Below are 21,612 nucleotides of genomic sequence, written 5' to 3'. Positions count from 1 at the left end.
CCAGGAAATGGTGGAGCGACTTCTGCACATTGCACCTTTACCTCAATGTACCATGCCGAGGGTGATTATATTCCATTTGAATCCATTGAGATTGGCTAGGCCAATAGCAGCCGTTGGTCAGCACCACATGGTGTGTTTGTTTCGGGTGGTTTCTTTACATCTTCTGTCCTATTTAGAATAACTTCTACAATGTTTGACCATATTTCTCTCTGTTCCGTTTCTCCCTCCCCGACCCTCCCCCTCTCTCTCTCCCCGTCCCTCCCCTTCTCTCTCTGTCCCTCCCTCTCTCTCCCCGTATCTCTCTCTTTCTCCCCGTCCCTCTCTCTCTCCCCGTCCCTCCCCCTCTCTCTCCCCGTCCCTCCCTCTCTCTCTCTCCCCGTCCCTCCCCCTTGCTCCCTCCCCATCCCTCCCTCCCTCTCTCTCCCCGTCCCTCCCTCTCGCTCTCTCCCTGTCCCTCCCTCTCGCTCTCTCCCCGTCCCTCCCCCTTGCTCTCTCCCCGTCCCTCCCTCCCTCTCTCTCCCCGTCCCTCCCTCCCTCTCTCTCCCCGTCCCTCCCTCTCTCTCTCTCCCCATCCATCCCTCCCTCTCTCTCTCTCCCCATCCCTCCCTCTCTCTCTCTCCCCATCCCTCCCTCTCTCTCTCCCCATCCCTCCCCCTCTCTCTCCCCGTCCCTCCCTCCCTCTCTCTCCCCGTCCCTCCCTCTCGCTCTCTCCCCGTCCCTCCCTCTCCCCGTCCCTCCCTCTCTCTCTCCCATCCCTCTCTCTCTCTCCCCGTCCCTCTCTCTCTCCCCGTCCCTCCCCCTCTCTCTCCCCCGTCCCTCCCTCTCTCTCTCTCCCCGTCCCTCCCCTTGCTCTCTCCCCGTCCCTCCCTCCCTCCCTCTCTCTCCTCGTCCCTCCCTCTCTCTCTCTCCCCGTCCCTCCCTCTCTCTCTCTCCCCGTCCCTCACGCTCTCTCCCCGTCCCTCCCTCTCGCTCTCTCCCCATCCCTCCCTCTCTCTCTCTCCCCGTTCCTCCCTCTCTCTCTCTCTCTCTCTCTCTCTCTCCCCATGCCTCCCTCTCACTCTCTCCCCGTCCCTCCCTCTCTCTCTCTCTCTCTCTCTCTCACTCTCTCCCCATGCCTCCCTCTCGCTCTCTCCCCATTCCTCCCCCTCGCTCTCTCCCCGTCCCTCCCTCTCTCTCTCTCCCCATGCCTCCCTCTCACTCTCTCCCCGTCCCTCCCTCTCTCTCTCTCTCTCTCTCTCTCCCTCTCTCTCTCACTCTCTCCCCATGCCTCCCTCTCGCTCTCTCCCCATTCCTCCCCCTCGCTCTCTCCCCGTCCCTCCCTCTCGCTCTCTCCCCATGCCTCCCTCTCTCCTCTTACTTCCTTCCCTCCTGCTCTCTCTCCCTCCCTCCATCTCTCCGTCCACAGCGGTGATAGTGGGGGGCGTAGTGGGGGCTCTGTTTGCAGCGTTCCTGGTCATGCTGCTGGTGTACAGAATGAAGAAGAAAGATGAAGGCAGCTACACGCTGGAGGAACCCAAACAGACCACCGTCACCTACCAGAACCCTGACAAACAGGAGGAGTTCTACGCATGAGAGAGAGAGAGAGTGAGAGAGGGAGGACAGGGAGAGAGCGAGGGGGAGGCACGGGGAGAGAGGGAGGGACGGGAAGAGAGAGAGAGGGAGGGGAGAGAGGGAGAGGGAGGGACAGTGAGAGAGCGAGAGGGATCACTCCACCTCCTGTCTTGTCGCCTCACCTCTCCTTCCCATCTCTTCCTCCCTCTCCACATGTCAGTTGTTGTTAAGAGTGCCTGTCTCCATGGACTCCGAACTTTCTTAAAAAAAAATAAAAAAAATGAACAAAAATATATAAGCTGAAAAAATAACCCTAAACACATGATATACACATTTGTTTTTTAAAGTAAATGTTATGAATATTATACAATTATTGTTCTGATGTAATTAATTCATTTTTGTTTGTTTGTAAAAACACAAGCTCTTATTCCAGCACAATACTCCTCTGTCTGTCCCACTGAGCAAATGAGCCAAGAGAAAGAGGGATGAGGGGAGAAGAAGGAGGTAGGAGGGAGAGAGGTGTCATCTGATTGGCCACACAGATACTGGGGTCAAAGGTTAGAGGAAAGCTCACTATTGTATTGCCTTCCATTGTCCTTGTACACACACACACACACACTCCTTGCTGGCTCTTGCTGGCTACAGTAGTACACAATGAGATGCCTTCTGGTTCAGAGAGAAAAGTCTGATATATTTGTACTCTGTTTCACCCTGGGGGCTGCAGTACGAAAGCTGCCGTGTATACAGTCGTGGCCAAAAGTTTTGAGAATGACACAAATATTAATTTCCACAAAGTTTGCTGCTTCAGTGTCTTTATATTATTTTGTCAGGTGTTACTATGGATACTGAAGTATAATTACAAGTATTTCATAAGTGTCAAAGGCTTTTATTGACAACTACATGAAGTTGATGCAAAGAGTCAATATTTGCAGTGTTGACCCTTCTTTTTCAAGACCTCTGCAATCCGCCCTGGCATGCTGTCAATTAACTTCTGGGCCACATCCTGACTGATGGCTGCCCATTCTTGTAGAATCAATGCTTGGAGTTTGTGAGAATTTCTGGGATTTGTTTGTCCACCTACCTCTTGAGGATTGACCACAAGTTCTCAATGGGATTAAGGTCTGGGGAGTTTCCTGGCCATGGACCCAAAATATTGATGTTTTGTTCCCAGAGCCACTTAATTATCACTTTTGCCTAATGGCTCCATCATGCTGGAAAAGGCATTGTTCGTCACCAAACTGTTCCTGAATGGTTGTGAGAAGTTGCTCTCTGAGGATGTGTTGGTACCATTCTTTATTCATGGCTGTGTTCTTAGGCAGATTTGTGAGTGAGCCCACTCCCTTGGCTGAGAAGCAACCCCACACATGAATGGTCTCAGGATGCTTTACTGTTGGCATGACACAGGACTGATGGTAGCGCTCACCTTGTCTTCTCCGGACAAGCTTTTTTCTGGATGCCCCAAACAATCGTAAAGGCGATTCATCAGAGAAAATGACTTTACCCCAGTCCTCATCAGTCCAATCCCAGTACCCTTTGCAGAATATCAGTCTGTCCCTGATGTTTTTCCTGGAGAGAAGTGGCTTCTTTGCTGCCCTTCTTGACACCAGGCCATCCTCCAAAAGCCTTTGCCTCACTGTGCGTGCAGATGCACTCACACCTGCCTGCTGACATTCCTGAGCAAGCTCTGTACTGGTGGTGCCCCGATCTCGCAGCTGAATCAACTTTAGGAGACGTTCCTGGCGCTTGCTGGACTTTCTTGGGCACCCTGAAGCCTTCTTCACAACAATTGAACTGCTCTCCTTGAAGTTCTTGATGATCCGATAAATGGTTGATTTAGGTGCAGTCTTACTGGCAGTAATATCCTTGAAGCCCTTTTTGTGCAAAGCAATGATGACGGCACGTGTTTCCTTGCAGGTAACCATGGCTGACAGAGGAAGAACAATGATTCCAAGCACCACCCTCCTTTTGAAGCTTCCAGTCTGTTATTCAAACTCAATCAGCATGACAGAGTGATCTCCAGCCTTGTCCTCGTCAACACTCACACCTGTGTTAACAAGATAATCACTGACATGATGTCAGCTGGTCCTTTTGTGGCAGGGCTGAAATGCAGTGGAAATGTTTTTTGGGGGATTCAGTCATTTGCATGGCAAAGAGGGACTTTGCAATTAATTGATCACTCTTCATAACATTCTGGAGTTTATGCAAATTGCCATCATACAAACTGAGGCAGCAGACTTTGTGAAAATTAATATTTGTGTCATTCTCAAAACTTTTGGCAGCGACTGTACTGTAGTGGTGTGTAGTGCACGAACACACACACACACACACACACGCACGCACACACACACACACACACGCACACACACGCACACACACGCACACGCACACACACGCACACACACACACACAGCTTAGACCCCTCTCTCTGTGCTTGGTCAATCGGAGTAGGGGAACCCTCCCACAACGCTCTGACAACCTCAGGACAAGGTTGTGGCAACATTCACTGTTAATTTACAAAGGATTCTAACCAGGGATGTAGTGGGTAAACAAACGAAGCCCGGTGGGGCGGCGAGTAACATAAACATTAACTGATGCTAAGAATGACACCTGAGCATAGATGTGTTAACACTGTTCATCAAGTAAAGGGGTGTTTAAACAACAACATGGTTCACTAAGTAAAGGGGTGTTTAAACAACAACACTGTTCACCAAGTAAAGGGGTGTTTAAACAACAACACTGTTCATCAAGTAAAGGGGTGTTTAAACAACAACACTGTTCACCAAGTAAAGGGGTGTTTAAACAACAACATTGTTCATCAAGTAAAGGGGTGTTTAAACAACAACATGGTTCACTAAGTAAAGGGGTGTTTAAACAACAACACTGTTCACTAAGTAAATAGGTGTTTAAACAACAACACTGTTCACTAAGTAAAGGGGTGTTTAAACAACAACACTGTTCACTAAGTAAAGGGGTGTTTAAACAACAGTTTACGAGCGTTTACCCTCCTACATCCCTGGGTCGTATTCATTAAAGCAGGAAATGAGGAAAACGAACGGAAACGGGGAGAAGGACTATCTGGCCTTGTCCTGTAAGAAATGCTCATATCCGGTTTTCCATTGCAAAACATTTTCCAACATTGTCCATTGCGTGTCTTAATGAATAGGACCCTGATGCTGTATGCCAACACGGGGATAGTGGCTAGTTGTCTGGTCTGCTCCTTTACACTGTACAAAAGTGATTAGTGATATTGATAATCGATTATGTGTTAATGTTCCAGGCTGGTTGGTGAATGATGATACTGGTAATGCTCCCAACAGGAGGGTGTGTATTTAGCATTTTCAAAAGTTTATATGTAAATATCATTGTCTGTCATTGTCACTCTAACCACGATCGATGTTTCTATATCACGTCAGTCTGTGGCGCTGTGCTCTCAACACACGCAGGCATGCGCTCACACTATTAAGCACACACACACACACACACAAGCACGTGTTCACACACTCGAACACAGACATACACACACAAATATACATATCACCTGCACTTCATTGACTAAATATACATCAATCACATCACTCAACATATCATTGTCCTCATCAGGTGGTTTCAGTACTTTATTGATAAGACATCAATCCGTTTCAGGTTGGTTAGAGTTTGGTCCGTTGTGTAAAAGCAAAACCCTGTATCCATCCAATCACCTGCATGCATTTTCTTTCTCTTATTCCATTGGTTGTCTGTCTGGGGGTGGGGGCGGTTCTTTTTAACTGTGAGGGTGGGACTTACGATGCTGAAAGTGACTCTTCAAGTAGAAGTTGTCCATCGGTAGGTGTGGGGACAGGCGTTAGGGTGGGGGCTGTGGGTAGGTGTGAGGACAGGCGTTTGGGTGGGGGCTGTGGGTAGATGTGAGGACAGGCGTTTGGGTGGGGGCTGTGGGTAGGTGTGGGGACAGGAGTTTGGGTGGGGGCTGTGGGTAGTTGTGGGGACAGGAGTTGTGCTTTCTATCTAAGATTGTAACAATAACCAACACAACAGTACGATACCATGCTAATAATACAACCAGGCTAATATATTATAATTTACTGTAGAACAACTGCATGGGAGTCAAACTATACTAGTGTGTGTGTGTGTGTGTGTATGTGTGTGTGTGTGTGTATGTGTGTGTGTGTGTGTGTGTGTGTGTGTGTGTGTGTGTGTGTGTGTGTGTGTGTGTGTGTGTGTGTGTGTGTGAGGGGTGTTCTCTGAGAGGAATGTACTGTGGGCAGGTGTGTATTTTACCTGCTCCAGCAGTTCTGACACTCTTCCATAGTCAGGTAGTCACACCTGTAGCCGTGTGTGTAGGTCTCACCTGTTCACTGCTGAATGTGGGGCTAGTCTGCTTTTTCATACAGTCTGTCTCTCTGTTTGTATTAGGACTGACTGACACACACATCACAGTGTGTGTGGGTATATGTGTGTGTGTGTGTGTGTGTGTGCCAAGCCGTATCCACGGTTACCCATCCTGTTTTTATACATGTACATTTTTTTAAGGCTGAGTTTCTGTCATTGACTGCTGGGCGCCGGGAGACGGACCTCCTCGCAACAGCCCTGCCAAATAAAAATAAAAGACCTCATTGGTTAACACACTGTCCTCTGTGATTTCATTGGCTGAGGCTGTGTGGGTGGAAGGAACATGAGGGAACATGACTGGTGGGGTGAAGAACTCTGAATATTGAATGGCAGTATCACATGGTTAACACTCTCCGGTGATCATTTCACTTCCTTATGTTATAAAATAATTGTTTTACAGTTGGTCCCGTGTAGCTCAGTTGGTAGAGCATCTCCCTTGCAATACCAGGGTTGTTGGTTCAATTCCCACTGGGGACTAATATGAAACTGTATGAACTCACTACTGTAAGTCTGTCTGGATAAGAGTGTGTCTGTTAAATAACTAACAAGACATGTTCAGTGGGGTTGTTCTCCAGCATATCATTAATGTTACGCTATTACATCCCATAATACACACCAAGCTCTATTGACATAACTGGATGTCAGAAGGTGAATTCACCAATTTGTAAGTCGCTCTGGATAAGAGTGTCTGCTAAATGACTTAAATGTAAATAACGGTGCTGGTTTCTCATAAAAAACTGTAGGGGATTTTTACATTTTGTGGCTGTCGCCTTCAAAGTCCCGTTGGGTGTGTAAGGACATTCTGCCCTGTGTTTATACCAGAGGCCACTGGAGACTGCTTTGGTCAGAGGTCCGCTTGTTTAATAAGGATTGCAAGCCGGAGTTTACACTTACAGCAATTTGCAAGTAAGGCACTCAGTACAAAAGATGGTGTTTTCCTTTTTTATCCCCTACTGAGAATCACCCCGCCCAGGCTGATCTCCCTTAACTTTAATACCATGTAAGCTCATAATTAGCAGTTGCTAATACAAAGATGTCTCTGCTAGGCGGAGTTCAGCTTATTGTTGTTTGCAGTTAGTTTCCCAATCCTCCCTCCCCCTATTTCTATCGTGTGCCAGCAGAAGTAAGACTGGAACATAGTATCAACAGGAACTGAAAGTATAGTTTAAACACACAGATATCTTTACTTTTGTTCAGTTGACCTCTTCATGCACTTATAAAGTCTCTATCACTGATTCTTAATTTCAAGCTAAAGCAAAACATTAATCATTATACTTTTGAAATTACAGGTGTTCCTCTAATGTATTATAAAATTCCTTTCGGGTGCTGCCATAGATTTACATGAGGGCTGCAGTCCTAACACGTTATTTCAGCGCTCGCGCTAGCCACTTTCCCTCGGGGGAATCCCTGTCGAAACTGGATGCAGTTCGATTGCCATCTCAAGTGAACGTCACAACTTTGATCACTTGTGAGGTTGATATGACCCACAATTCAATGCAAACTGTAGTTACGTGTATCCGGTGTCTGCGAGGTGCCAAATTTAATCAACATGGCTGCATTTTCGGCATTTCAGACAATTATGACGCTAGCTTTATAAAAACATATGAATATAGATGACCTTTATTTTAGCGTTGGCAAGTGGGAAGGATGCTCAAATTAGCTTAGTCTCGTAGTGAGCAGTTTAGAAAACGTAGCTATCTTCATAAATATATTTTTTTCGGAAATCTGAAATGTATTGGAATAAACTATAAAACTATCTAGCCAGCTATGGGTAACTGTAGCTAGCTACCTGGCAGACGTGCTAGCTACATTAATAGCTTTAGGTTTGTTGTTTTTAAGTTCAACTTCAAGATTTCCATCAAGGACATTGCCTCTCCGATCATAAGGGAGATTTTAAGGTACACTCAGATGTGACGATGTAAAATGTAATTCCAAGACTGAGGGTTTAAGGCCGAGAGCTGTCCACTTTGCGTTTGGACTGCAAGAAAGCTCAAGGTCATTGGCCGCAGATAAAATTATGTCAAATAAATCACATTATGTCTACTGTAGCTTTGATTGGACTGATCATATCAACATTATACCAAATATTTTTATAACTTAACCAAGATAGACCACAGCCTGTCATTACCAAGTAATAAATTAATTTGCCTTTGCACTCTTTCTAAACAACGTGATTTAAAAAAAACCTTAAAAAGGGTAAACTCTACAAATCTTTGTCCACTCTGTTAATAGCATAGTGTCGTTTTGGGAACAGAAAATCGTATTAAAATCAAATATTTAATTGATAAGAAAATGTGCAGAATGTCAGCCAAAATCTGTCTTGTTCCATCTTCTCCCACTGCCGGCCAGAGGGCTACCCCTCAATACCATATTTGGTAGGGAGTGGAAACGCCAAACGGATGTTTCACATTTATACCTCATGCCTTTGGAAAGTAATTCAGACCCCTTGACTTTTTCCACATTGGACTTTTTCCACATTTTGTTACATTACAGCCTTATTCTCAAATTAATTAAATATTTGTTGTTTCTCAGCAATCTACACACTGACCCATAATGACAAAGAGAAAACAGGTTTTTAGATTTTGCAAATTTATTAAAGTTTTCAGACCCTTTGCTATGAGACTCAAAATTGAGGTCAGGTGCATCCTGTTTCCATTGATCATCCTTGAGATGTTTCAACAACTTCATTGGAGTCCACCTGTGGTAAATTGAATTGTTTGGACATGATTTGGAAAGGCACACACCTGTCTATATAAGGTCCCACAGTTGACAGTGCATGTCAGAGCAAAAACCAAGCCATGAGGTTGAAGGAATTATCTGTAGAGCTCCGAGAAAGGATTGTGTTGATGCACAGACCTGGGGAAGGGTACCAAAACATTTCTGCAGCATTGAAGGTAGCCAAGAACACAGTGGCCTCCATCATTCTTAAATGGAAGAAGTTTGGAACCAAAAAGACTCTTCCTACAGCTGGCCACTCGGCCAAACTGAGCAATCGGAGGAGGTGACCAAGAACCCGATGGTCACTCTGACAGAGCTCCAGAGTTTCTCTGTGGAGATGGGAGAACCTTCCAGAAGGACAACCATCTCTGCAGCACTCCACCAATCAGGCCTTTATGGAAGAGTCAGATGGAAGCCACTCCTCAGTTAAAGGCACTACAGCCCGCTTGGAGTTTGCCAAAAAAGCACCTAAAGGACTCTCAGACCATGAGAAACAAGATTCTCTGCTCTGATGAAACCAACAGGACCTTTCAACAGAACAACGACCCTAAGCACACAGCCAAGACTTCGGGACACGTCTCGGAATGTCCTTGAGTGGCCCAGCCAGAGCCCGGTGTCACGAACCGTAACAAAAAGGGAGTCAACGTGGAGATAAAGAATAACAAAATATATTTATTAACTGAAGTAAACTAAATACAATTAACAGTGATGTGTGTAAGTCAGTAGTGTAAGTGAGTGTTTGAATGTTTACGTGTGATAATGAGGGGTGTTGAAAGGTGCCAACGCAAACAAACAAAACAGACACAAAAATACCACAACAAAATCTTTCTGTGTCTGGATGGAGAGAGTCTCCTCCATGAATGGGGAAGAGGTGCATTTATCCTGGGACACACCCAGGTGTGTCCCATGTCGCTGACGACTCTCCCAGCCCCGCCCACCGACATCTTATTGTCGTGTCTTTGGCTATGCCGGATTAAGTGAAATGACATGCTATTCTATAAAATCCTTTCTCTGTAATTAATATTACCTGATTGAGCTAATCATGTAAATGTAATTACCGAGAAAGTCGGGGCACCACAAAATAATATTTATAGAGCAGTTACCTTCCGAATAAACTCTTAAAGACCTAGTAATATTTTATATCAATAGCAGTCAATATTAATCGTCACCTTATTTCAGTCTCATCTGAAAGATGTAAATTCTTCACGAACCCTGGCTAACAAGTTGAATCAGCAATACAAAATTGGGTTTAATTGTTTATTTACTAAATACCTAACTAATCACACAGAATTACATATACACAGAATAAATCATACCTTGATTACAAATTACGTAATAAAAGTAAATGTCCCTAGCGAGCGGAACAGATATGCCAGCTGGTTACACAAAGAAAAGGAGGCTGGGTTTGAGTGAAGGAGTGGGAAGACTGAGGAACAAAGGGAGAAGCGATGTCTCTATCATAAATACAGTATCTTATGCATTCTAAATTATTGCCCATTTGGAAAAGGAAAATGCAATAAATATTTGCTCTGAGCTGCGCTTCGGTAGGTTGGTGGTAGATGGAAGGCCGTGTTGCCCAACAGAGTCCTTTGTCCTTTGAAGAATGTCTCTGCTGGTAAATTAGATAGGTTGTAGTAACGTCGTTGTGTGGTAGACAGGGTACTCTGTCTGTTCTTTCCTAGCCCACGTTTGCAGCTGCTGTTGCTAACTCAACGGCTAGGAGGTATCACTTCTAGTTCAAAGTTCATACCATTCGCAAACAAAGCTCACGCTGAGGTTGGCTTCGTTCTGTAGTTATTATCTGAACCATTCTGACATCGGACCGTCGTCCTCACATCCTCGGAAAAGGAGGTTACATTTTCGTCAAGGCTTTATATAGTGGAGGGAGAAGGGTGTGTTTGAAAAGTTTTATAACCCACTGATTGAGCAGAGCCCAAACCTTATGAAAACCCAAATCTCTCATTTGGAAGCTAAAATTACATTTAATCTTTTCACCAATAATTTTATATTCAAACATTTCAATTGAACAACAATTCCATGTGAATCCGATAACTACAATGTGCAGACGTTCCACTGTAGAGTTTATGTCATCCTATCATTGATGAGAATGTCTCAGATGATAACCAAACTGACATCATATTCATTAAGCACCAACGCATATGTTCAACTGGTCGGATGACCAGAATATAGTTCATTTCCCCCCACCTTCTGATGTTCCCAGAATCTCTATGTTAACCGAGGGGTTTTCAAATGTCACATCAACAGAGTGGGAGGGTCGTCACACCGGAGTTGAACTCAATCGAACATCTCTGGAAAGACCTTAAAATAGCTGTGCAGCGAAACTCCCCATCCAACCTGACAGAGTTTGAGAGGATCTGCAGAAAGAAATGGGAGAAACTCCCCAAAAACAGTTGTGCCAAGCTTGTAGTGTCATACCCTAGAAGACTCAAGGCTGTAATTGCTACCAAAGGTCCTTCAACAAAATATTGAGCAAAGGGTCTGAATATTTATGTAAATAAGATATTTCTGCTTTTAATTTGCTATAAATTTGCAAACATTTCTAAAAACCTGTTTTTGCTTTGTCATTATGGGCTATTATGTGTAGATTGATGAGAGGAAAAATTATTTTATCAATTTTAGAATAAGGCTGTAATGTAACAAAATGTGGAAAAAGTCAAGGGGTCTGAATACTTTCCGATTGCACTGTATGTGTATCATTATTATATCTGTGATCAGACTTCAGGAATTATAGATAAAACGTTTCTGTGCTCATCTGCCATTGGACAAATATTACACCACAAGTCAGAAATCACACATTCAACAATGACTGGTTTGGAAGGAATCTGCTATTCTAACTGCGATGCAAAGCAATCAATCTTTTTCTTCCCCTGCCTGCACTTCAGTGGAGAGGGTGTGTGCCCCAAGTCTGGGTTTTAACGATTTCATACATATGTCTGAAACAGTCTCTTTTCCAAGATTAAAAGAATAAACATTCACACCGTGGGCATGAAAATGTTAACTATATTGGCCATGCTGTCAATCCAGCATGATTTCTGCCGGGTCAAAACAACTGGTAACTAAGAATTGGGAAATCTTCTACTTTGGTGCATTCAAGACAACTCAGAACTCGGAAAAAAACGAGCTCCGACTGGAAAAAAAGACGTTTGGAACAGTCTTTCAACTCGGAATAAAAAGTTGGGAACTTGGGTCTCTTTCTAAAGCTTGGACTTTCCCACCTGAAGATCACTGACATCATGATTCGACCTCATTTTACCCCGAGTTCCCAGTTGTCTTGAAAGGACCATAAATCCAGAGAATACCAGACTTTTGATGAGAAAGTTTGCCCACAAGAAGGATCGCCGCGCAACTTTCCTGTTCGTGAGGACAACACGGTGAGTACAAAAATTGCTGTCTCCCCCTCAGAAATTATACTGTTCTGACTTGGTGGTGCACATGTAGCCTATAGCCAGTTTTAGAGAATTATCATAATGGAAAATGGTAAAATCTTTCATTGTCTGCTTATATGCCCCCGTTATTTATCCTACGGTTCTGACTTGGTGTACAGGGAGAATACGGTAAGAATGGCCAATGTTCTGAAATCTGTCGCTGTACATTTCAAAAGTGCTGAACACATAGTTATATCGTCACTCTGAACTTGCTCATTAATGTCAGAATCGAAAATGCCTCTTATCCCTTCATTACATCTCAATTGTTATATAGGTCTATCTCAGTGTCTTATACATAATTTTAGGCAATGTAGGAATTATGCATTTCTTTGTTTTGCATACTATGTTTATTATAAGTAGAAGAAGATGGGATACTATATCATGTTGTTGGGTCTGTAACCATGAAGAGGGGATACTATATAATGTTGTTGGGTCTGTAACCATGAAGAGGGGATACTATATAATGTTGTTGGGTCTGTAACCATGAAGAGGGGATACTATATAATGTTGGGTCTGTAACCATGAGGAGGAGATTCTATATATTATTGTTGGGTCTGTAACCATGAGGAGGAGATTCTATATATTATTGTTGGGTCTGTAACCATGAAGAGGGGATACTATATAATGTTGTTGGGTCTGTAACCATGAAGAGGGGATACTATATAATGTTGTTGGGTCTGTAACCATGAGGAGGGGATACTATATAATGTTGTTGGGTCTGTAACCATGAAGAGGGGATACTATATAATGTTGTTGGGTCTGTAACCATGAAGAGGGGATACTATATAATGTTGTTGGGTCTGTAACCATGAGGAGGAGATTCTATATATTATTGTTGGGTCTGTAACCATGAGGAGGGGATACTATATAATGTTGTTGGGTCTGTAACCATGAAGAGGGGATACTATATAATGTTGTTGGGTCTGTAACCATGAAGAGGGGATACTATATAATGTTGTTGGGTCTGTAACCATGAAGAGGGGATACTATATAATGTTGGGTCTATAACCATGAAGAGGGGATACTATATAATGTTGTTGGGTCTGTAACCATGAAGAGGGGATACTATATAATGTTGTTGGGTCTGTAACCATGAAGAGGGGATACTATATAATGTTGTTGGGTCTGTAACCATGAGGAGGGGATACTATATAATGTTGTTGGGTCTGTAACCATGAAGAGGGGATACTATATAATGTTGTTGGGTCTGTAACCATGAGGAGGGGATACTATATAATGTTGTTGCGTCTGTAACCATGAAGATGGGATACTCTATAATGTTGTTGGGTCTGTAACCATGAAGAGGGGATACTATATAATGTTGTTGGGTCTGTAACCATGTAGAGGGGATACTATATGATGTTGTTGGGTCTGTAACCATGTAGATGGGATACTCTATAATGTTGTTGGGTCTGTAACCATGAAGAGGGGATACTATATAATGTTGTTGGGTCTGTAACCATGAAGAGGGGATACTATATAATGTTGTTGGGTCTGGAACCATGAAGATGGGATACTATATGATGTTGTTGGGTCTGTAACCATGAAGAGGGGATACTATATAATGTTGGGTCTATAACCATGAAGAGGGGATACTATATAATGTTGTTGGGTCTGTAACCATGAAGAGAGGATACTATATAATGTTGTTGGGTCTGTAACCATGAAGAGGGGATACTATATAATGTTGTTGGGTCTGTAACCATGAAGAGGGGATACTATATAATGTTGTTGGGTCTGTAACCATGAAGAGAGGATACTATATAATGTTGTTGTGTCTGGAACCATGAAGATGGGATACTATAAGATGTTGTTGGATCTGTAACCATGAAGAGAGGATACTATATAATGTTGTTGGGTCTGTAACCATGAATGAGAGGATACTATATAATGTTGGGTCTGTAACCATGAATGAGAGGATACTATATAATGTTGGGTCTGTAACCATGAAGAGGGGATACTATATAATGTTGTTGGGTCTGTAACCATGAGGAGGGGATACTATATAATGTTGGGTCTGTAACCATGAAGATGGGATACTATATAATGTTGTTGGGTCTGTAACCATGAAGAGGGGATACTATATAATGTTGTTGGGTCTGTAACCATGAAGAGGGGATACTATATAATGTTGTTGGGTCTGTAACCATGAAGAGGGGATACTATATAATGTTGTTGCGTCTGTAACCATGAAGATGGGATACTCTATAATGTTGTTGGGTCTGTAACCATGAAGAGGGGATACTATATAATGTTGTTGGGTCTGTAACCATGTAGAGGGGATACTATATGATGTTGTTGGGTCTGTAACCATGTAGATGGGATACTATATAATGTTGTTGGGTCTGTAACCATGAAGAGGGGATACTATATAATGTTGTTGGGTCTGGAACCATGAAGATGGGATACTATATGATGTTGTTGGGTCTGTAACCATGAAGAGGGGATACTCTATAATGTTGTTGGGTCTGTAACCATGAAGAGAGGATACTATAAGATGTTGTTGGGTCTGTAACCATGAAGAGGGGATACTATATAATGTTGGGTCTGTAACCATGTAGATGGGATACTATATAATGTTGTTGGGTCTGTAACCATGAAGAGGGGATACTATATAATGTTGGGTCTGTAACCATGTAGATGGGATACTATATAATGTTGTTGGGTCTGTAACCATGAAGAGGGGATACTATATAATGTTGGGTCTGTAACCATGTAGATGGGATACTATATAATGTTGTTGGGTCTGTAACCATGAAGAGGGGATACTATATAATGTTGTTGGGTCTGTAACCATGAAGAGGGGATACTATAAGATGTTGTTGGGTCTGTAACCATGAAGATGGGATACTATATAATGTTGGGTCTGTAACCATGAAGATGGGATACTATATAATGGTGGGTCTGTAACCATGAAGATGGGATACTATATAATGTTGTTGGGTCTGTAACCATGAAGAGAGGATACTATAAAATGTTGTTGGGTCTGTAACCATGAAGAGAGGATACTATATAATGTTGTTGGGTCTGTAACCATGAAGAGGGGATACTATATAATGTTGTTGGGTCTGTAACCATGAAGAGAGGATACTATATGATGTTGTTTGTCAGTGACCGTTTAGTAATTAACCCATGTACAGTAATTCCATTTGATATTGTGAGGGTTGTTTTGTTTGTGCAATGCGCTGTCTGTGCGCCGTTATATTGTCTATAAAAGTGGATCCTCGTGATTGTATTTTCCTTCCTTGTTAGACCATATAGGCCTAATAAAATTATTCAAATTGTAGGCTAACCGTGTCTCTTTCTCTCTCTGTGGTGACATAAAGAACAGTAAAGTTAAGGCCTCAATATCTCGCTGATTTTATCTGAACTAACACCTATCGGAATTTCTGTTGGTGTTCGTTCTGAACGAAGGACTGCCTCGTCGCAGCTCGTTTGCCTGCACTTGCTTATATTTAGAGCTAGCTGATAATGATATATGAACAAACATTATACATCTACTGAACATAAATGTAATAATGTTTCTGTATGGTTAAAAATTCAAAACTCATGTCGGCATTCGTTTTTATTTGAAGGAGAATGCGTTTTTTTTTTTTAAATCGAGCTACACAACAAGGAGTCAGTAGAAACGATATTTATTTATTTTTTAGCAAGTCAGCCGTGTCAGCTATGGTTTTTAAAAAGACAGTAAAATGAGGCTGAATGATCATTTTTGCTGCCAGATGAGGCTCTGTTGCTTTGCCAGGTGTAGCATCGGTGATGATTCACCCCGTGGTGCTGAACAGAAAGCTCTGCTATCGGCCACAGCCTCACGTAGGCCATAACAGTTTGTCACCGTTATACATTATAAAAAGGAAAGGTTCCTGGGGTATCCTTTAGAGGTTCTTCATATTGAAACTGTGGGGGAACCCCTGGAAACCCCTTTTAATGGATAATTGAAGAACCTTTTGAAGGACGTTTTAAATGACGTTTTGAAGAACGTTTTGAAGGACGTTTTGAAGGACGTTTTAAATGACGTTTTGAAGAACGTTTTGAAGGACGTTTTGAAGAACGTTTTGAAGGACGTTTTTTGGACTCACCCTCCCTCTCTTATTATTATGCATAACAATAACAACAATAACAACAATAGTTTATTTGTCTGTGTTTATTTAGATTTTAGTGGCAAAGCAGAATAAATAAATAAATCTTTATATGAGGTAAACTCCCAGCAGAGCCCCAAGTCCAATGTGTATATCCTCTGTCCTGTCGATGTTACTGTGTTGATGTTCTCTGTATCCACAGCCAGAATGATTTTGTAGTACATGGTGATCGAACAGGTGTCCTGTTATATTTATTAACAAAACATGCACAGACATTATTCATACCTTTGTTTTTTGTGGTGAATGTGAATGAAAAAAAAATGTTTTGATGATGGTTTTCATACACATCCCTTACCCATAATGTAGAGGCCTCTGGGACCTTTTGGGGGACATTTTCAGTGCCAAGAACCCAAAGGTTCTAAGAAAGAACTTTGAGGATCTTAAAGGAACTCTTGTTGCATCACACATTTTTTTTAGAGTGTAACTGAGTTGCTATAGTTAACAAAAAACACTTGTTAGTGTAATTACACTATGTAATAAGGACCCCTTAAAAGGAAGTGTTGCCCAGAGATAAGCTTGTTTTGGTGAGAAATTAACATGAATTTTTAATGAATATGAAAAGCGTATACTAAAATATGAGAAAACTAAATGCAATGTCTCAAAATCCATATCCATCTGACCTCTATATTGTTTTATGTCCTGTGGATTCGAGAAGAAAGATGATATCAATAGGAAAGGGAGCCTCTGTCAGGTAACCAATAGCCTTCATTCTTGCACAGAATCCAGAATAACTGATGTGATGCTAATTTCCTCATTTTTTTTCTCTGGCCTCTGCTGATTTAGTCACCCTGATTTTGACCATCTACAAGGGTAAAAAAATGTTTTGATTGGATTATGATAGAGACATGGGTTTTGGACCATTGCTTTTCTTCCAGGATTATCTACACAATGAACACATTATTTTACCCATTGGTCAAAAGATGAGATTTTGATTGGACACCCTACATATGGAACAGACATATAGCACACACAAACATATCACTCTCAGAGACCTCTGAATCTCACATCAATAACTTCTACCTCCTAGACACTTGAGTAGAGCTGGGAGAATCAAATGTTTGGTCATGGAGTGGTGCTGACTGGGTGATGCTGTGACACGCGGCACCCTCTGCTGTTTGATTATGGTATTACACCCCAGTCACCACATACCTCCACATACCTCATGCAAATAATTTGTACTCATCCACTAGGGAAGGAGAGAGAAAGGGAGAGGTATGGGAATTGCTGCTAGTACTTGCTGTACTTGTTTCCTTGTGAATGTAACTATAGAAACTAGTCTATAGTATAGAGCTGCTATGAAGTGTGTTGTGTAGCTCTCGGCTCCCTCTGGTGGGTGATATGTAACTTACTGAAGATCATATTCAATTAAAGTATTTGAATTCCTATTACTACAAGAGCAGCACAAACACATTCTTGTAGGCAAACCATATTGGGACGGCAGTGTAGCCTAGTGGTTAGAGCGTTGGACTAGTAACTGAAAGGTTGCAACATCGAATCCCCGAGCTGACAAGGTAAAAAATCTGTTGTTCTGCCCCTGAACAGGCAGTTAACCCATTGTTCCCTGGTAGGCCATCATTGAAAATAAGAATTTGTTCTTAACTGACTTGCCTAGTTAAATAAAAGTAAAAAGAAAATATCAATTCACTTTACAGATGAGCTGGAACTGATTGATTCCAGCTTTGCACACTCTTGGCATTCTCTCAACCAGCTTCACCTGGAATGCTTTTCCAACAGTCTTGAAGGAGTTCCCACATATGCTGAGCACTTGTTGGCTGATTCTCCTTCACTCTGCGGTCCAACTCATCCCAAACCATCTCAATTGGGTTGAGGTAGGGGGATTGTAGAGGCCAGGTCATCTGATGCAGCACTCCATCCCTCTCCTTCTTGATCAAATAGCCCCTGGAAGTTTGTTGGGTCGGTGTCCTGTTGAAAAACAAATGATAGTCCCACTAAGCACAAACCAGATGGGATGATGTATCGCTGCAGAATGCTGTGGTAGCCATGCTGGATAAATGTGTCTTGAATTCTAAATAAATGTGTCACCAGCAAAGCACCCCCACCCAATCACACTTCCTCCTCAATGCTTCACGGTGGGAACCACACATGCGGACATCATCCATTCACCTACACTGTCTCACAAAGACACGGAGGTTGGAACCAAAAATCTCAAATTTGGACTCTCCAGGCCAAATGACAGATTTCCACTGGTCTAATGTCCATTGCTCATGTTTCTTGGCCCAAGCAAGTCTCTTCTTCTTATTGGTGTCCTTTAGTAGTGGTTTCTATACAGCAATTGGACCATGAAGGCCTGATTCATGCAGTCTCCTCTGAACAGTTTATGTTGGGATGTGTCTTTAATTGAACTCTGTGAAGCATTTATTTGGGCTGCAATTTCTGAGGCTGGTATCTCTAATGAACTTATCCTCTGCGGCAGGGTTAACTCTGTATCATGACACAAGGCGAGACCCAGATGCAGATGGTTGGAGTATTACAATGTTTATTAATCCAAAAGGAGTAGGCAAGAGAATGATCGTGGACAGGCAAAGGGTTAAACCCAGATCAGAGTCCAGGAGGTACAGAGTGGCAGACAGGCTCGAGGTCAGGACCGGCAGGCAGGTACAGAGTCCAGAAACAAGCAAGGGTCAAAACCGGGAGGACTAGAAAAATGAGAATAGCAAAAAGCAGGAGAACGGAAAAAACCTCTGGTTGACTTGGAAAAACATACAAGACGAACTGGCACAGAGAGACAGGAAACACAGGGATAAATACACCTCCTCCTGGAGGGGGTGGAGACAATCACAAGGACAGGTGAACCAGATCAGGGCGTGACACTCTGGGTCTTCCTTTCCTGTGGCGCTCCCCATGAGAGCCAGTTAACCATCAACAGCGCTTGATGGTTGTTGCAACTGGATTGAAGAAAATTTCAAAGTTCTTGAAATGTTCCGCATTGACTGATGTCTTAAAAGTAATGATGGACGTCATTTCTCTTTGCTTATTTGAGCTGTTCTTGACATGATATGGACTTGGTATTTTACCAAATAGGGCTATGTTCTGTATACCACCCCTACCTTGTCACAACACAACTGATTGGCTTCGAGGCAAAGGATGGCTACTTTGAATAATCTGAAATCTAAATTATATTTTGATTTGTTTAATACCGGATGGGGGTTATGAGTAGGGTTGGGGGGATTTTAATGCAGGCAAACTTAATCAGTTTTACAAATATTTTACCAGATTGTCACGGGCAACCAGAGGGAAAAAACTCTATTCAACCTTTCAACTCCACACACAAAGACATGTACAAACCTCTCCCTCGCCCTCATTGGCAAATCTGACCATAATTCTATCCTCCTGATTCCTGCTTACAACCAAAAACTAAAGCAGGAAGTACCTGTGGCTCGCTCAATATGGAAGTGGTCAGATGATGCGGATGCTACACTACAGGACTGTTTTGCTAGAACAGACTGGAAAATGTTCCGGGATTCATCCAATGGCATTGAGGAGTACACCACATCAGTCACCGGCTTAATCAATAAGTGCATCGACGACGTCGTCCCCACAGTGACTGTACGTACATATCCCAACCAGAAGCCATGGATTACAGGCAACATCCACATCGAGCTAAAGGCTAGAACTGCTGCTTTCAAGGAGCGGGACACTAATCCAGACGCCTATAAGAAATCCCGCTATGCCCTCAGACGAACCATCAAAGAGGCAAAGCGTCAGGATTAAAATTGAATCCTGCTACACCGGCTCTGGCGCTTGTCGGATGTGGCAGGGATTGAAAACTATTATGGACTACAAAGGGAAACCCAGACGCGAGCTGCCCAATGACGCAAGCCTACCAGACAAGCTAAATGTCTTTTATGCTCGCTTCGAGGCAAGCAACACTGCACGAGAGCACCAGCTGTTCTGGATGTGTGTGTGATAACGCTCTCGGTAGCCGATTTTATCAAGACCTTTAAACAGATCAACATTCACAAAGCCAGGGTGCCAGATGGATTACCAGGACGTGTACTCAAAGAACGCGCGGACCAACTGGCAAGTGTCTTCACTGACAGTTTCAACCTCTCCCTGACTGAGTTTGTAACACCTACATGTTTCAAGCAGACCACCATAGTCCCTGTGCCCAAGGAAGCGAAGGTAACCTACCTAAATGACTACCTCACGTCGGTAACCATGAAGTGCTTTGAAAGGCTGGTCATGGCTCACCTCAACAGCATCCTCCCGGACACCCTAGACCCACTCTAATTTGCATACTGCCCCAACCCATCCACAGATGATGCAATCTCAATTGCACTCCACACTGCCCTTTCCTACCTGGACAAAAGGAACACCTACTGTACGTGAGAATGCTATTGACTACAGCTCAGCGTTCAACACCATAGTGCCCTCAAAGCTCATCACTAAGCTAAGGAACTAAACACCTCCCTCTGCAACTGGATCCTGGACTTCCTGACGGGCCGCCCCCATGTAGTAAGGGTAGGCAACAACACATCTGGCTCACTGATCCTCAACACTGGGGCCCCTTAGGGGTGTGTACCTAGTCCCCTCCTGTACACCCTGTTCACCCATGACTGCGTGGCCAAACACGACTCCATCACCCTCATGAAGTTTGCTGACGACACAACAGTGGTAGGCCTGATCACCAACAACAATGAGACAGCCAATAGGGAGGTCAGAGACCAGTGTGGTGCCAGGACAACAACCTCTCCCTCAATGTGAGCAAGACAAAGGAGCTGATCGTGTACTACAGGAAAAGGCGGACCGAACAGGTCCCCATTAACATTGACGTGGCTGTAGTGGAGCTGGTCGAGAGTTTCAAGTTCCTTGGTGTCCACATCACCAACGATCTATCATGGTCCAAACACACCAAGAAAGACGTGAGGAGGGCACGGCAAAATATATTTCCCCTCAGGAGACTGAAAAGATTTGGCATGGGTCCCCAGATCCTCAAAAGTTTCTACAGCTGCGCCATCAAGAGTATCCTGACCGGTTGCATCACCGCCTAGTATGGCAGCTGCGTGGCATCTGACCACAGGGCGCTACAGAGGGTAGTGTGTACGGCCGAGTACATCACAGGGGCCAAGCTTCCTGCAATCCAGGACCTCTATACCAGGCGGTGTCAGAGGAAATAATAATTAAATAGTCAGAGACGCCAGTCACCCAAGTCATAGACTGTTCTCTCTACTATCACACGGCAAGCGGTACCGGAGCACCAAGTCTAGGACCAAAAGGCTCCTTAACAGCTTCTACCCCCCAGACATAACACTGCTGAACAATTAATCAAATGGCCACCCGACTATTACATTGCGTTATTGTGTTACTTTTTATTTATTTTTTACTTTAGTTTATTTGTTAAATATTTTCTT

General features: G+C 43.4%; 1 protein-coding gene across 1 annotated transcript in view; it reads left to right on the top strand.

Moving 5' to 3' along the window:
• The window catches only part of LOC135549538 (zinc finger CCCH domain-containing protein 13-like), a 76,998-nt gene extending 70,829 nt beyond the window's left edge, over positions 1–6,169 (top strand). Inside the window, exon 5 of the mRNA XM_064979566.1 lies at positions 1,406–6,169. Within this exon, the coding sequence (XP_064835638.1) occupies positions 1,406–1,572 (167 nt within the window). The 3' untranslated portion in view covers positions 1,573–6,169. The remainder of the gene's footprint in view (positions 1–1,405) is intronic.
• The last annotated feature ends 15,443 nt before the right edge of the window (positions 6,170–21,612 follow it).

This window comes from Oncorhynchus masou, chromosome 12 (genome assembly GCF_036934945.1).
Source record: "Oncorhynchus masou masou isolate Uvic2021 chromosome 12, UVic_Omas_1.1, whole genome shotgun sequence".
Classification (NCBI taxonomy): domain Eukaryota; kingdom Metazoa; phylum Chordata; class Actinopteri; order Salmoniformes; family Salmonidae; genus Oncorhynchus; species Oncorhynchus masou.
The sequence above is the reverse complement of the archived record's forward strand: the minus strand, read 5'-3'. Positions and strand labels throughout refer to the sequence as shown.